The sequence below is a fragment of the Hypanus sabinus genome, chromosome 12 (assembly GCF_030144855.1).
Source record: "Hypanus sabinus isolate sHypSab1 chromosome 12, sHypSab1.hap1, whole genome shotgun sequence".
NCBI classification, from domain to species: Eukaryota; Metazoa; Chordata; class Chondrichthyes; order Myliobatiformes; family Dasyatidae; genus Hypanus; species Hypanus sabinus.
The window spans coordinates 88,909,194-88,927,181 of NC_082717.1; the positions used below are offsets into that span (position 1 = coordinate 88,909,194).

Below are 17,988 nucleotides of genomic sequence, written 5' to 3' on the forward strand. Positions count from 1 at the left end.
ATTTCCATCCAAGGGGTCAATGTGGACATGGTGGAGGATTACAAATACCTGGGGATACGAATTGACAATAAACTGGACTGGTCAAAGAACACTGAGGCTGTCTACAAGAAGGGTCAGAGCCGTCTCTATTTCCTGAGGAGACTGAGGTCCTTTAACATCTGCCGGATGATGCTGAGGATGTTCTACGAGTCTGTGGTGGCCAGTGCTATCATGTTTGCTGTTGTGTGCTGGGGCAGCAGGATGAGGGTAGCAGACACCAACAGAATCAACAAACTCATTTGTAAGGCCAGTGATGTTGTGGGGGTGGAACTGGACTCTCTGACGGTGTTGTCTGAAAAGAGGATGCTGTCCAAGTTGCATGCCATCTTGGACAATGACTCCCATCCACTCCATAATGCACAGGTTAGGCACAGGAGTACATTCAGCCAGGGACTCATTCCACCGAGTTGTAACACTGAGCATCATAGGAAGTCATTCCTGCCTGTGGCCACCAAACATTACAACTTCTCCCTCGGAGTGTCAGACACCCTGAGCCAATAGGCTGGGCCTGGACTTATTTCCACTTGGAATAATTTACTTATTATTATTTATTTATGGTTTTATATTGCTGTATTTCTGCACTATTCTTGGTTGGAGTTACTGTAACGAAACCCAATTTCCCTCAGGATCAATAAAGTATGTCTGTCTGTAATATGAGAGGGCATAATTTTAAGGTAATTGGAGGAAAGTATGGCTGGGGGTGGGGTGAAGGGGAATGTCTGAGGTAATTTTTTTTAACACAGAGTGCTGGGTGTATGGAACGTGCTGCCAGGGATGGTGGTACAGGGCCACTTAAGAAACTCTTATAGAAAAATAGAAGGCTATGTAGGAAGGAAGGGTTAGAGCAGGCATGGGCAAACTACAGCCCGGGGGCCATATGCCGCCCGTTAAGCTTTTTAATCCGGCCCGCAGAACTTGATGAAATTATATTAATAAACCTTGTTAACGTTTTTTCCCTGCAATTCTGGCGTTTTCCCAATAGATGACGCACTCTATATACATTGACCTTTGTTGAGGTGCAGCGTATTACTCCACATTTGCGCTTTACTCTTTGTTCGGCTCGACCTATTTGTGTGAACAGGCGTTCAGCGTCATGAACATCAACAAAGCCAGCCACAGATCCAAGTTAACTGACCAACACCTCAGATCCATCCTGAGAATCGCCACAATAAAACTAAATCCAGACTTTGATGCGCTGGCTAAAAAGGGAGACCAACAACACTGTTCCCACTGAAATTAAAAATAAGTTTTTTCGTTGTGTTATGTAAAAAATGCATTTGAAAATATTTTTTTCAATAAGCCTTACATGTTACATGTCATTTCTGTTAAGTGATGGACATGAGTAGTGCGCAGGTGCACGTACGTTCTCAAAATAAAAAATGTGCTCCAGATCAAATAACGCGCTCCGCATACTGGCGCGCTGTCACTGTTCTGTCCTTGTGCAGGTCGTTGTTGAGTTTTGGCACAGGGGACAATTGAATAAGAAGGAGCAGGACAAGTAGACCTGCATCTCCTACCGTTTTTGAAATAAAGACAGTCAGGAGGAGAGTGATGATGATAATATCTTGAAGGATAACAGAATTTTCAGTGCTTTAAAATAATAACTGTTACTATTAAAAAAAGCTGTATTTTATTCATTTAATTTTCAGTTTTAAAAGTCATTTCAATAAATAGCTAAATACCATGGGACTTCAAAGACAGATATTTTGTTGTAATGCATTTGCTCATTTTCAATTGAAATTAAAGCACATGTTCTCTACATATCCCATGATATTTTATTTTCTCTTATGAGGTGTATTACCAAAACACTCCGTCCATCTGCTCCTGGTCCGGCCCCCCTGTCAAATTTTAGAACCCTTTGTGGCCCACAAGTCAAAAAGTTTGCCCACCCCTGGGTTAAATGGACAACAAAATAGGGTAAAAGGTCAGCACAATGTTGTTAGCTGAAGGGCCTGTACAGTACTATGTTCTATAAACTAGGGCAGGCCCTGGGTGACTTGTAGAACAGAGACCAAGGCTGTACAATACATAGTTGCAGGCAACTTGACACTGGGAGTGAGTGGTAAAGAGGGTGTCTGTTGGGGTTCTGAGTACCAGCTGTATCACTCTATATCATACAGTGCTGACCAGAACCAAATGGTGAAACCTGCTGATCCCGAGGATTCCTTTTGAGGTGTTCAAAGTGACCTCGGCTTCGTATGTGCGGTCAAGAACCATCTTTGGGGATTATGAGACCTTTTGTGATTGGTCAATCATACTAAATAGAACAGAATAAAAGTAGCTAGCCGAACACCAGCTCTATCCTGACTAACATTCATATTCCAATCTGAATCCTTGTCAATCCTGTTGTGATCATCTTCATCTTAGACTCGCTGTTCCTTTGCATGGCATTACCATCGATCAACTCACTGCCATTGTCAACATCCAATAGGCACTCCCCGTTTGCATTCATTTCTTAATGTTAAATTAGCCCCGTTAATGATGGATGAATACGTACAGCGCAATCTCTACAAGTCTGAAGGTGGTGAAGCCTTGAATTCTAACTAAGCTAAGAAACAGAAAGTGCATCAATATAATATTACATACCTGGAGTACGATTTTATTCTGTTTCCGTCAGTTCAGCTATGCCCTAAATGTCTTATTTGTATTACTGTACTAACTAACGAAGCCAAGAAACCGTCAAGATTTCAGGAACACTTCCATAAAAGACACCCTGAAAAGGCTACTTATGATATTACTCAGCTCCAGAAGATGAAAGGAGCATTTGAAAAGCATTGCACACTCAAGACATTTGCCAAGAAAGCTAAAAATGACCTTGATAGTGGTCTCATTGCTTCTTATAACATTTCCAAAATGATAGCAAAGTGTGGAAAATCTCATACCATTGGTGAAAGATGAATAATGTGCTCGCCACTGTTCTCAAAATGGATACCAGTATTTTAAAATCAATTCCTCTGAGTAATAACTCTGTAACTCGTCGTATTGATGAAATAAGTGAAGATACTGAGTATCAACTAAGCACAGTGCTACAAAAAACAGAATTTGGGATACAACTGAATGAGTCAACTGTGAGAGACAACAAAACATTGCTAGTGGCATATGTATAGTTTATCAAAAATGGAAAAGTTTATGAAGAAATTTTCTTTTGTAAAAAATTAAAAACAAATATCAAAGGAGAATCAATCTATGACGAACTCAAAATGTACATTGAGGATAAAAGTTTTCCAACTGGGGACATGATTTCTTGTGCAACAGATGGAGCACCATATTTGACAGGTTGCCATGCTAGTTTAGTGGCATTTATGAAAAAAAAATTCCAACTCTGTTTGTAATCCATTGTGCAAATCATCATCTCGCAGCCAAAAACCTCAGACTTTTTTCAAGTATGACACTTGTGTAAAGGGGGTTTCTTTTTTCTCTTTGTTACTGTTGGGAAAGGGGTTTCCTTTTGTTAACTAGCAGGAATGCTAATTTACTGATAACGAGAATGGTATTCCTTTGTAAACCAAATGGGGATTAATGTTCTTTCTTCTGAGTCTGTAAGCTTTTGTTGACGGGCTTTTGGGCAGATTGGCGCGAGGGGGTCGAGAGAGAGGACGCAATGCTCTAAGCTGGGCGAGGATCGGACCCCAAAGGGGGGTCCGAGGCTGGGAGATTCTCCGAGAGGGGGGGGGGGATGAAGCTAGATGTGCTTGGTTGACCACTCGGAGGGTCCTGAGCTGTTTGGAGAGTCGAGGAGTTCGGAGGGTCCTGAGCTGCGAGTCGAGGAGTTCGGAGGGGATCGAATGGTGGCCAGAAGACTTCAGTAATTCAGCTCCAACGGCTGTGCACGAAGTGGTTTGGACTTTGATAAGTTTGGCGCCTTTTCTTTAATTTTCTCTTCATATATACTGTATCGTTATTAATCACTTAGTTATAGTAACCTTTATAAATTGTACTCATTTAATCGCATATGGTGTACTGTCTGTTTTTGGGCGAGGCGGGGACATCACACAGCATCCACACCAGCTGATTACCCAGTTTGGCGGGGCCGAAGGCTGCTCCCCCTAGACGAGAACGAGCTGAGCGAGCCTGAGGCGACCCAGGGGGTTACATTGTGGGGTGCTCGTCCGGGGTTGATTTCTGTGGAAGCTGTGTGATCACCCTCTTTAAATTGTGTCTGCGGCGAAGAGCTGGTGTGCCTTTGTGGGTGTGTGATTGCTGGTTATTGCTACGTGTGTGTTGGGTGGGGTGGCTGCTGTTGCTAGCCTGGAGGTCGTTGTTCGAGTTCCGACTAGTGCTGACGAAATGGTGGTGGGACCATGGGCTGTCCGTACTGTTTGGAGAGTGAGGAGTGACAGGTTGGGATGTTTCAGCAGTGGTGAGCTCCGCCCGGTTGTTGGAATAACGTCCAGCCCTAAAGGGGCGGAGGCGTGGGCGGAGCGGACCCCTCAGTTGTGGGGTGAGTGGCAGTGCTTGGCTGAGGGAAAGCGACAGGGACGGGTTGAAAGTTTGAGTAGGCGGGCTGGTGACTTTGTTAGAACTGTCGGGCGCAATTACCTCGAAGTGACCGCTGCCAGTTCTGGGAAAGTGTGGGAAAATGCGTGTGGTTCGACTGGAAGTCAAATGCCGCAGCTGGGGGGCTTATCATATCCGTGGCAGGAGATTGGTGGGAAGTTTTTAGGGTATCCCTTTTTGCCTAGGGGGGCAGATAAATTGCTTGTGGTGCCAAGGGGATCTGTCAAGGGGATCAGTTGTTCCCAGTGGGGGAACGGCTTGGGGTCTCTGGGGGAGCACGTTCCCAGCAATGTACCAAGGAACTCCCGAAAGGAACAGACTCTATTCCTGAAGGCTTAGAGGGACCAAGCGCACAGGTGTTGTTACGGATGGATGGAAATCAAGTTAAAGCCATCCTTGGCACCGGGGCGCCGGTTAAGTTGCTGTACAGTTTGTTTCATAACCGTTATTGGAAGCATTTACCCTTGACGACATTGAGGACACTGGAGATTCGGGGTACCAGTGCCGGTGATTATCCAGATGACGGTTGTTGGTCAGTGAAAATGGAGTTCTTGGAGGCAAATGTGGAGGAGACTGAGGTTCAGGAATTGTTAATGCTGATGTGTCCGGACCCTGTTGAGACGGGCAGCGTTTCTGTTCTAGAGAGAACCAATATCCTGCTGGTGTGCTTGGGGGCCTGCCCGGGGGAGGCGGGTGAGCGTTGTTTGGAGGCATTGTCGATGCACCCAGAGTTTCGAGCTGCTTGTGTGGACGTGTGTAGCAGCATTGGGCTGATACCGAATTCAAACAAGAGCCAGTGGTGGTACGGCCTGGGGGAAGTATCTGAGGGTGAGACCCTCTTAGTGGACGCTGCGAAATACCACGAGGGAGCGGAGTTGACTGCTGAAGACACCTCGGAGAGAGAGAGGTTGCGGCGACTGGCCCCTGAAGCCGTGGAAGATGTAGGCAGCGTGTGTATGGATTATATTGCGTTGAAGAGGTGCACTGTCAGTGACCAGAATATGGCCCTGAGGGCCAGAGAGGCGATGGCCTGTCTGAGTGGTGCGAAATGGTTTAAGGTGCTGGATCTGAGGAGTGGATGTTGTCAGATCCCGATGAGTGGGGCCGACAAGGAGAAGACGGCCGTTATAAATTCCCTAGGAGTCTTCGGGTCCGAAAAGATGCCACAGGGCATATCTGGAGCCCTTGCAACCTTCCTGCTGGGCAGGTGGAAGACCATAGGGGATGTGGAGGCGTTTGGAGTTTTGGTGTATGTGGATGATCTCTTGGTGTTTGGATTTGCCTCAGGAGAATATGAAGTGAGGTCGTTGCAGGAGCAGCTGAGAACTACCAAGTTAAAGTGTTTTTGGGACACGTGCCAGGGCTGGCGAAGGTCGCAGCTAGTGAGTGACTGTCTCTACGGAATCAAGTTTGAAATGAAGATGGAGAGACTGGAGAAAGTGATCTGGAACCATTCGGAAGACTTACAAGTTGGAGAGAATGAAGAAAGTTGTCTGACTGAGGGTAATAGCAAACTGAGAACCCGAAGAGGGGAGTTTGCAGAGGTGAAGAAATTACAGACGAATCTCAGAAGAGAGAAGCGGAAGCTTGAAGGGAACCTGAAGATGACCATCGACAGTTCAAATGAAGTGCAAAACCTGATAGTTGATCTGGAAGAAGTCATGAGGAAGAAAAAGCTGGAGAGAAGTGCAGTGAATACTGAACAGGAGGCTGAAGAGACTGCGGGAGCAATGCAGGCCACGTGTTTCCGTTTGGAGAAGATCAAACAGCAGCTACCGATCACAGGAATGAGGAAGAATACAGATTCGATGGATGATGTGCTGGATGTGTGGTACATGCTGCCTTTTGCTGACTTTCCCTCGATTGAGGAAGAGACCTTTGGCCCTTCTCCCATTGAGTCAGGTGTAGCGGGGAGGGTTAGCTGTGTGCAGTGTGGGGCATGAGTGAGAGGTTGAGAGAGGAGTTGGTAGTGGGCCCAAGGTATCCCCAGTTGTGTCCGAGCCTGAAGGGTTTAGGTGAGGGGGTACGGAGGCCTCAGAAGGGTTAGGGAACTCCCAGATAGTTGGCCTAAGTAGCGCCTGAGGAACAGGGCGTGAGGGTTACTGTGTGGGGAGGAGATGTCACTGTTTGTGCTTGGGTTACGGTGTGTTGGCAGGAAAGGTGGCGAGTTATTTAGTAGTCATGAGGACATGACTTTTATTTGGTGGAGGAAGTGTGTAAAGGGGGTTTCTTTTTTTTTCTTTGTTATTGTTGGGAAAGGGGTTTCCTTTTGTTAACTAGCAGGAATGCTAATTTACTGATAACGAGAATGGTATTCCTTTGTAAACCAAATGGGGATTAATGTTCTTTCTTCTGAGTCTGTAAGCTTTTGTTGACGGGCTTTTGGGCAGATCGGCGCGAGGGGGTCGAGAGAGAGGACGCAATGCTCTAAGCTGGGTGAGGATCGGACCCCAAAGGGGGGTCCGAGGCTGGGAGATTCTCCGAGAGGGGGGGGGGGATGAAGCTAGATGTGCTTGGTTGACCACTCGGAGGGTCCTGAGCTGTTTGGAGAGTCGAGGAGTTCGGAGGGTCCTGAGCTGCGAGTCGAGGAGTTCGGAGGGGATCGAATGGTGGCCAGAAGACTTCAGTAATTCAGCTCCAACGGCTGTGCACGAAGTGGTTTGGACTTTGATAAGTTTGGCGCCTTTTCTTTAATTTTCTCTTCATATATACTGTATCGTTATTAATCACTTAGTTATAGTAACCTTTATAAATTGTACTCATTTAATCGCATATGGTGTACTGTCTGTTTTTGGGCGAGGCGGGGACATCACACAGTATCCACACCAGCTGATTACCCAGTTTGGCGGGGCCGAAGGCTGCTCCCCCTAGACGAGAACGAGCTGAGCGAGCCTGAGGCGACCCAGGGGGTTACTTGTAATATTATCAACAAAATTAAAGATCACCCATTAAATAACAGAATATTTCATCAGTTACAGCAAGATAAGGAAGAGTTTGAACACTTGCTTCATCACTGAATTGCACTGGCTGTTGAAAGGAGGCTGCATAAGCAGTTTCTTTGATCTTTTTGACACTTTGGTTGAATTTTTACTCAAAGTCAACAAGAGTTTGGGAAACGTGATTGAACTTCTACGTGGACATATATCTGGCTGATCGGTATAACGTCATGAACATTCTAAATATGAAACTGCAGGGTGAGAATTTCAATTTAACCAGTGTAAAAAGTGCAGTGTCCACATTTACCAAAAAATTAGAATATATGGGCAAAACATTGGGAGAAGAATGTTCTCAGTTTCCCTGCATTGAAAGTATGGCACTCTCTTTCACAGCTGGTGAGTACTGCTTACACCTGTAGTCACTGAAGAAGGATTTTCAGAATGGATTCAAGGATTTGAACAATCTAGATATTAGGGACTGAGTTAACCCATTTCTTTGCAAGGTGTAAGAACAGGAAGAGAGCTTGCAAGAAGAAATTAATGAAATTCAGAATGATGAAGAAGCAAATATGCTTATCTAAAGTGTCTGTTTTTGTAGTATATGGCTGCACTGTTATATGAAATTTCCTGGTCTTTGAAGAAAACCAAACCGCTCCTGATTGCATTTTCATTCTCCTTGTTGAAGAAAGCTTCAGTGCAGTGAACCACATACTCACAAAAAACAGAAACTGCTTGAACATTTGTTATGTGTGGGGGCTTAAGGCTTTTGTTGTCACAACTTGAACCAGAGATTTCAACTCTTGCTAAAAACCATCAAGCTGAAGGGTAACATTGATATCAAAGCTGCTGTACGGTGCACAGGTACTGTGTAAGCTAGGTTTAAAGACAAATACAAATTTAAAGCAGAATTATTTTTCTTATGTTAGCGTATGATAAACATGTTTTTACACTGTGGGGGTGTTGGAAATTATATTGTGCCTAAGAGGGCATTGGCAAGTATGATGGTGCTTTTGGTGGCGTTGGGCTAAAAAAAATACGTTGTGAAACACTGGTTTAGAAGAATCTGGGCCAAACACAGACAAATGGGACGAGCTTGGGTGGGCACCGTGGCTGGCCTGGACAATTTGGACTGAAGGACCTGTTTTTATGCTGATTCCATTAGCTCTTCCAGACAGCTTTCTAGCAGAGTAGATCATTTTCAGCTGTAATATGCAATTAATTAGCAGATGATTCAAATAATGCTATTTTCATGAGGCTATGTCAAACTCGATAGACAGATGCTGTGACAATTCCCAAATACAGTCAAAATGGTAGGACATTGACAGAAAGTGACATCTCCCTGAGCTGATACAGCCAGACTGAAGGACAGAGTTGGGCTAACTTCTGCTGTCTCCCACTGGGACACAGCAATTTCCTGCACTGACACCCCCCTTCCCCCCCCCCCCCCCCATTGCGGCACTGCAATCTCCCACTCTGATCTCCTGCTGGGACACTGCAATCTCCCTCACTGGAACAACCCCCTTCCCCAATGGGACCCTGCAATCTCCCACTCTGATCTCCTGCTGGGACACTGCAATCTCCCTCACTGGAACAACCCCCTTCCCCAATGGGATCCTGCAATCTCCCACTCTGATCTCCTGCTGGGACACTGCAATCTCCCTCACTGGAACAACCCCCTTCCCCAATGGGACCCTGCAATCTCCCACTCTGATCTCCTGCTGGGACACTGCAATCTCCCTCACTGGAACAACCCCCTTCCCCAATGGGATCCTGCAATCTCCCACTCTGATCTCCTGCTGAGACACTGCAATCTCCCTCACTGGAACAACCCCCTTCCCCAATGGGACCCTGCAATCTCCCACTCTGATCTCCTGCTGGGACACTGCAATCTCCCTCACTGGAACAACCCCCTTCCCCAATGGGACCCTGCAATCTCCCACTCTAATCTCCTGCTGGGACACTGCAATCTCCCTCACTGGAACAACCCCCTTCCCCAATGGGACACAGAAACCTACCACACTGACTCCCCCGCCCCACTGGGACACTGCGATCTCCCTCACTGGAACAACCCCCTTCCCCAATGGGACCCTGCAATCTCCCACTCTGATCTCCTGCTGGGACACTGCAATCTCCCTCACTGGAACAACCCCCTTCCCCAATGGGACCCTGCAATCTCCCACTCTGATCTCCTGCTGGGACACTGCAATCTCCCTCACTGGAACAACCCCCTTCCCCAATGGGACCCTGCAATCTCCCACTCTGATCTCCTGCTGGGACACTGCAATCTCCCTCACTGGAACAACCCCCTTCCCCAATGGGACCCTGCAATCTCCCACTCTGATCTCCTGCTGGGACACTGCAATCTCCCTCACTGGAACAACCCCCTTCCCCAATGGGACCCTGCAATCTCCCACTCTGATCTCCTGCTGGGACACTGCAATCTCCCTCACTGGAACAACCCCCTTCCCCAATGGGACCCTGCAATCTCCCACTCTGATCTCCTGCTGGGACACTGCAATCTCCCTCACTGGAACAACCCCCTTCCCCAATGGGACCCTGCAATCTCCCACTCTGATCTCCTGCTGGGACACTGCAATCTCCCTCACTGGAACAACCCCCTTCCCCAATGGGACCCTGCAATCTCCCACTCTGATCTCCTGCTGGGACACTGCAATCTCCCTCACTGGAACAACCCCCTTCCCCAATGGGACACAGAAACCTACCACACTGACTCCCCCGCCCCACTGGGACACTGCGATCTCCCTCACTGGAACAACCCCCTTCCCCAATGGGACACAGAAACCTACCACACTGACTCCCCCGCCCCACTGGGACACTGCGATCTCCCACACTGACCTGGTAGTTGACTGAGGAAGGGTGGATGTGGACATTTCCATCATTCTTCGTGACAAACTGCAGCTCCTCTGCCTTCGGTGGCAACTTCACTGCACCTGACATGGTGTGTGTGTACTTACTCTGAGGAGCAGTCACCTAGATGCAAGACAAACATGTTGAGGTTGATATATTTCGACCAATTTCAGCATCCTGATTTTCCAATGTCTGTTCCGACTGATGTAACATGTGAAATAGAAGCAGGTATAGGCCATTTGGCCCATCCAGCCTGCTCTGCTGTTCAGCAACAATCACACCTGATCCTCTACTTTCACTCTTACCCTGCCCCATTACATATCTGGAAATTTAATAATTTCCCTTTTGAATAAAATCAGTGCAGCTCTTTGGGATAGAGAATTGCAAAGATTCAGCACCCTCAGGAGAAAACATCCCCATCTACATTAAATCAAACCACTCAGGAATTCAGTTCATTTCTTGGATTTGATAGAATGCCAAACTAATCAGTACAGGGAGAGTTGGAGTATTAAGCTAGTAATGTAGCAAAAGGAAGCGGTTACATTAATAGATGTGATGATGAAGGCAAGACACAGTCTGCATGTGGAAAAAATACTAGTATGGACACTTCAGGCCAACCAGCCTGTCTCTGAGCTGCGACTGCCAGGCAGAACGGGACTGCCTACACATGTCCCACAGATAAATTATCAGTTTCTATCATCTATTTTGGTGGAGCCAAGAAAATACTGGTGGAAATTGAACAGAGGCCTCCCAAACATCACTAATAATACAGAGCACAACATAACTTAGGAAATTAGAGCTGCTTAGAGGGCAATAATCCTTATAAAATACTGAAAATACCAAATCAAAAGAGTTTCATGTGGAGTGTCTAATTACAGAAAGATTCAAAATAAATATTCTTCTGCTAGAGTTCTCTCTCTACAGGCATTGCCCCTTTCTTTATTATCAGATCTTCTCCCCCTCCTTTTCCATTTTCCCTACATCTTCTTAAAGGTTAGTATCCTGGAAAGTTTAGTTCCCTATTTTGGCAACTTTGAATCTTTGCAATGGTTTTTCAATCATTCCCATTTATTTCTAATTGCTCCATTAATTCACCTGTCCTATTGTATATAAATGCTGCAGAAATTCAGACGAAGTCCTTTCTGTTTTGACTTTTTAGCTACTTTGTCATTCAGTTTTGGTTCCTGCACTACAGGTGAGATACATTTATTGTGGAGATCATGATATTGACTGGCTGGTGTGGAAACACAAATATCCTTGAACAGAAAATCCTCCAAAAAAGTAGAGGATATGGTCCAGACTATTGGGGGTAAAGCCCTCCCCTTCATTGAGAACATTGCATTGTCGCAGAAAAATAGCACCCATCATCTGACACTCCTACCACCCTCAGGCCACGCTCCTTTCTTGCTGCTGCCATCGGAAAGGTAGCACAGGAGTCTTAGGAACCACATCACCAGGATCAGGAACAGTTTTTACCCCTCAACCATCAGGCTCTTGAACCAGAGGGGATAACTTCATTCAACTTCACTTGCCCCATCACTGAACTGTTTCCACAACCTATGGACTCAATTTCAAGGACTCTTCATCTCACGTTCTCAATATTTATTGCTTATTTATTTATTATTAGTATTCCTTTTTTCTTTCTTTTGTATTTGCACAGTTTGTTGTTCGTCTGTTGAAGTGGTCTTTCACTGATTCTATTATTCACTGGTTATTGGATTTATTGAGAATCCCTGCAAGAAAATTAATTTCAGGGTTACTTATGGTGACATAATATGTACTTTGATAATAAATTTACTTTGAACTTTAAGAAAGTGGACCACAGATTCATCGAAATAATACTGGGTTGCTAGACGTGTGTGTAGCGGAAACACAGGGATAAAGACTATGTTAGATCTGGGTCAGGGAACACACTGGTACTAACAGGGGTTTAGGAAACAGTAACTATAGAATGATAAAATTTTATGTTAAAAACTGACAGCAGGGTGTTGAAACTAAACAAAGCAAACCGAGGATCTGAGGGGTAAGCAGGCTATTGTACTGGGAAACTACAGTATACAGTAGAACAGCATGGTTAACATAATTAAAGCAAAAAAATACACAAGGAAAATGACTTGCTTTAGCTATCAAGTCAAGGGTAGCATTTTAAAAATCAAAGGTAAACATTATATTGATGTCAAAAGCAGCAAGCTTGAGGTTTGGACAATTTCCAAGTTCAAAGGAAATGTGTTATCATTTTCTTGTGGGCATTCACAGTAAATACAAAGAAACACAATAGAATCAATGAAAAGCCACTGACAACAAAGGCAAACAACTGGTGTGCAAAAGACAACAATTTGTGCAAATACAAAAAAGAAAAACAAATTAATAGTAATAAATAAATAAAACTGAGAAAATGAGTTGTAGAGTCCTTGAAAGTGAGTCCATAGGTCATGGAATCAGTTCAGTGTTGGGGTGAATGAAGTTATCCACCCTGGTTCAGGAGCCTCATGGCTGAGGGATCAGTACTCAGCAAAGACGGCCCAAGTCAGACCAGGACAACGATTTAGTGAGAGAAACACGACTACAATAACTTCCAACCTTCTTTAAAAGATTTAACAGCAACAAAAGTTAATAGACCCCTTACAGACAGGAGAAATTATATTGGGGAATAAAAAATTGGTGAAGAAATTTAATGTTATTTATTACAGTCTCACAGAAGATTATGAAAACCTCTTGGAAACAGTGGAAGACTATGGGTCTAGAATGAATGAGGAGTTCACAGAAATTAATTATTATTGGAGGAAATAATGGGACCAATGGACAATAACTGCTGAGTATCCGACGGCCTGTATTCTAATTTTCGAAGTCGATGACTATGGAATTAGTGGATGTAAATCCACAGAATATGAAATCGCCCAGAGCATACTCATGACTTAAATTTGTTCTTTTAGCCCATTTTTGACTGTCATTTGCCAATCTTGAATATTAGGAGAATCAATAAATATGAGATTAGTACAGATATACAGAATATGACATTAGTACAGAAGGGAATTGCTCCCCTTCCAGTTCTGATATCCATACGAATCAAGTTTGCTCACAGCTCTATACAACTAGAACATATATTTCAATGCTAGACTCCTGAGGTAAAAACCATCATTACTTTAGTTCTTTCTGACTGATTTTACCATCTTTTTTTTAAACTTAGTTCTCTTTCATCTGTTACTGTCCTGAAATTCAGGTGATACTCCAATACTTTGACAAGAAATTAATACTTCGAGTGTCAATCCTTGTCAGTTTCACATTATTTAAATAAAATCAATTAAGACCAGTTTCAAAAAAATGTCTCCTAACTTCACTGGCCATTCACTGTAGTATTGCCTCTGTCCATTAGAGGGCGCTGATCAATGGACCTGACTTTATTGCTCAGAACCACTGTCTGCATTTAGAAATTGGCATCTAATCAAATCTCCTTGATGTGGATTCAAGAAGAAACATCCTGAAGTGAAAAAGTAGTTGAACTTCCACTATCCTGAGTTACACCCTTGTTTTTTGTCTTATCCCCATTTAATCCTTGCTAAAAGCAGAATTTAAAATCTACTGAATTATATGAGAAGTAAATTAAAAGAATTCAGAACCAACCTGGACTACGTTGGGGTAGAGGGCTGCACACAATATTGCTGAAACTAACTTCATGTTGCCTGCATTGGAGTTGGCCTAGAAGAGATGTAAATGACAAAAGATTTTATCTTTGAGTTTATAAAACATCTGAAAAATGAATTTGAAAGTCAGGATACATACAATATACTGATATATCATAAACAACCCTGAGGTTGAACCACTAAATAAAAGCCCTAATTTTTCTGTAAAAAAATCTAATTTTTGGTTAAGATGTACATTCCTAAGAATTTGAATTTCTCCTGCTTAGAGGTTGACTTGATCTCTTTACAGCAATCACTAACTGGTGTCGATTCCTGCTGCCATCTGCAAGGAGTTTGTACATTCTCCCTGTGACTTTGTGGGTTTCCTCCCACATTCAAAAGACATATGGTCAGGGTTGGGGTTAGTGAGTTGTGGGCATGGTACGTTGGGGGCAGAAGCACGACGATAGTGGATTAGTGAGTTGTGGGAATGGTACGTTGGGAGCAGAAGCATGACGATAGTGGATTAGTGTGTTGTGGGCATGGTACGTTGGGGGCAGAAGCATGACGATAGTGGATTAGTGAGTTGTGGGCATGGTACGTTGGGGGCAGAAGCATGACGATAGTGGATTAGTGAGTTGTGGGAATGGTACGTTGGGGGCAGAAGCATGACGATAGTGGATTAGTGAGTTGTGGGCACGGCACATTATGAGCAGAAGCATGACGACAGTGGATTAGTGAGTTGTGGGAATGGTACGTTGGGAGCAGAAGCATGACTATAGTGGATTAGTGAGTTGTTGGCATGGTATGTTGGGGGCAGAAGCATGACGATAGTGGATTAGTGAGTTGTGGGAATGGTACGTTGGGGGCAGAAGCATGACGATAGTGGATTAGTGAGTTGTGGGAATGGTACGTTGGGGGCAGAAGCATGACGATAGTGGATTAGTGAGTTGTTGGCATGGTATGTTGGGGGCAGAAGCATGACAATACTTATGACCTGTCATCGGGCTGTGCGTTGGTCTTTGACACAAAATGGCCCATTTCACTGTATGGTTTGATGTACATGTGACAAATAAAGCTAATCTTTATTTTTAATCTTTCCCTACCAGATGTGGCGATTCTGCTAGACATGACTCGTTAAACTCTGACTGCTCCTCTTAGAAAGAGACTGATCATCAACCCCAAGCCACCCTGCCTCCAAGTTGTTCAAATTGGTTGATGCTGTGCTGACTGAATCAACAAAATGAAAATGTACCAAGACTCATCTTTTCAGAGCGTCTTGGTACAAACACGGAGGTGCTCATTATCCATGAGGTGGCTGATAAAGGGGGGAGCAGTAAGAACAGACATATTTACTGCTGCACAATTTTCTGTCTTGGACAAGCACAATTAGAAACCTCAGTTCATTAGACAGAAATTTTAATGCTCTGCCCGTAATCTGAATCTTCTTCAGAACACTTTCATGCATTGAGTTGCTGATTGGCTGATTAGATATTTGCATTAACAAGCAGGTGCACAGGTGTACCTAATAAAGTGGCTTCTGAGTGTATCTGTAAATACCAAGTAACTCACAGATGCACGCAATAACTCATCTGTCATTCAATCTTTTCAACTTTCACCGAGATTCTGGCTGATCTAAACCCTAATTCCACTTATCCATTACTGCTATCTTAATTAGACTCTCAGTAGGAAAGGGAATTTCAAAAGGCAGTTGAAGGAAAATAATCTTCAGGGCTTTCAAAAGGCAGTTGAAGGAAAATAATCTTCAGGGCTTTTGGAAAAGAACATGGAAATGTGGTTTGTGGGTCAGCATGTTCAGACCCAAAGGGTTAAAGGGATTTCTTTGGAATGGTAATGTTTCAATGATTATATTTCTAAATTTATGTGCCTAACAAAAAAAAAAACTATCAATCCCAGTTTTGAGATTTTTAAGCTATACAGAAAATGGGAATTCCAGGTGTCCACTGTCCTTTACATAAAGTATTGTCCCCTGATATCACTGCACTGTGCGTTACATCGATCATGAAAACAAATCAATGAAAGCATTTTATTTGACCTCTTGACCAGTGGCCTCAACAATCCCATCGCCTCCCTGTGAAGACATCTTCTCAATGTATTTGGCTCGCAGCCCCTCTTTCACGAAGCCAATGTCCGACAGCAGCTCTGCAAATTGTCTCTTCATGCTGGAGATTTCCTATGTTGAGGAAGAACACCACACAGGGTAACAAAAGCTGTTACAATATGGTATTCTGACTACATTAAGTGCCAGAAGAACTGAACCGTTTTGTACCTGCAGTGTCCTTCCAGACAAGAAGTTTTGCTTGCAGTAGTTGTACGCTGCTCGAGCACTCTCTTTTAAGGCAGCGCTCCATCCCTAGGTGGGTTATTTAAGTTAAAAGAATAAAAGAAAATAAAGTTGTACATATGGTATTTGCACCACACTACTAGGTAACTACCAGATGTAACAAGGAAAAGCACAGCCATCTCCCTACTCTGCTTTGACCCTTAGCCTTATGGGATCCCCTGTACCGCTCTTCCTCTGTAACTGTAACACTATATTCTGTATTCTTTTGTATGAATTCAACGTGTAATAATGGATGATCTGCCTGGATGGCATGCAAACAAAGCTTTTCACTGTAGCTTGGTAACGCGTGACTCATTATCATTAGCCCCCCCACCCTGGAGAAACTTTGTCAGCAGCACAACCCAAGGAGCAGAGCTTGGGGAGTCACTTCTTGATCCGATATCAGAGGTGCAAAGGGACGTGGGAGACCCTGAAGGCTAACTTTCAGGCTGAGTCGGTAGCTGTTAGCATTTATTTCCAGAGGACTAAAATATAAAAGCAAATACGTAATGCTGAGGTTTAATAACGCAATTGTCATTTGGAGTATCGAGAGCAATTTTGTGCCCTCTATCTACAAAAGAATTTGCTGGCATCGGAGAGGAAAATGTTACTGGGAATGAAAAGGTAAACATATGACGAGCACTTGATAGCCCAGGGCCTGTACTCACTGAAGTTTAGATGAATGAGCAGGGCCCTCATAGAAAGGCCTAGATAGAGGAGAGGATGTGTCTGGGACCAGAGAGCACAAACACAAAATAGAAGAACATCCAATTACAACAGAGACGAGAATGGTGAATCTGTGGAATACGTTGCCTCAGACATCTGTGGAAGCCAAGTCATTGGGTATATTTAAAGCGGAGTTGATAGGTTCTTTGATAGTAAGCGCATCAAAGGTGATAGGGAGAAGGCAGGAGAATGGGGTTCAGAGGGCTAATCAATCAGCCATGATGGAATGCAGGAGTACCTCTAGTTTAAGGTGGCATACCATCAAACAGGGCATCAACATAGTACAGTTTTTTATTTGCAGCCTCAAGAACAAATGGTTAAAAATAAAGTGCCTCTTTCAAGAGAATAAGTCACAAATGTTTTGTTGTCACTGCAGCTTTGATTCCTCCTTCAAATGACAATTAGTTCACTCGTAAACATGAAAAAACCTGCAGATGCTGTAAGTCCAAGCAACACACACAAAATGCTGGAGGAACTTAGCAGGCACTTCTGATGAAGGGTCTCAGCCCGAAAAGTCAACTGTTTACTCTTTTGCATGGATGTTGCTTGGCCTGCTGAGTTCCTCCAGCATTTCGTGTGTGTTGCTCTAATTAGTTCACTTTCTTAGCTTTGCCCCCTCATCAGACCAAAGACATAAAAGTCTGAATGCCTGTACCACTAGGCTCAGGGACAGCTTTAACCCCACTGTTACTACTGAATGGACCTCCTGGATGGGCTCTTGACCTTACGATCTTCATGGCCTTGCACCTTATTGTCTGACTGCATGGCACTTACTCTGTATTATACCACTATATTCTGCCTTCCGTTGTTGCTTTTCCCTTGTGCTGATATGCTGTAACGACCTGTATGGATGGCATGTAAAATAAAGCTTTCACTGTACCTTAGCACGTGACAATGATGATCCTTTTCTTTAGCTGTTTAAAGTTACATAACCTTTTGCCACTGCCTCAAAATGTTT

General features: G+C 44.1%; 1 protein-coding gene across 3 annotated transcripts in view; it reads right to left on the reverse strand.

Moving 5' to 3' along the window:
- Positions 1-17,988, reverse strand: part of dhx57 (DEAH (Asp-Glu-Ala-Asp/His) box polypeptide 57) — a 95,521-nt gene that overhangs the window by 5,649 nt on the left and 71,884 nt on the right. For all 3 annotated transcript variants that reach the window (XM_059986395.1, XM_059986394.1, XM_059986396.1), the window contains 4 exons: positions 16,251-16,334; positions 16,017-16,154; positions 13,962-14,036; positions 10,329-10,463 (listed from right to left, as the gene is read on the reverse strand). In XM_059986395.1, the coding sequence (XP_059842378.1) occupies positions 10,329-10,463; positions 13,962-14,036; positions 16,017-16,154; positions 16,251-16,334 (432 nt within the window). The remainder of the gene's footprint in view (positions 1-10,328; positions 10,464-13,961; positions 14,037-16,016; positions 16,155-16,250; positions 16,335-17,988) is intronic.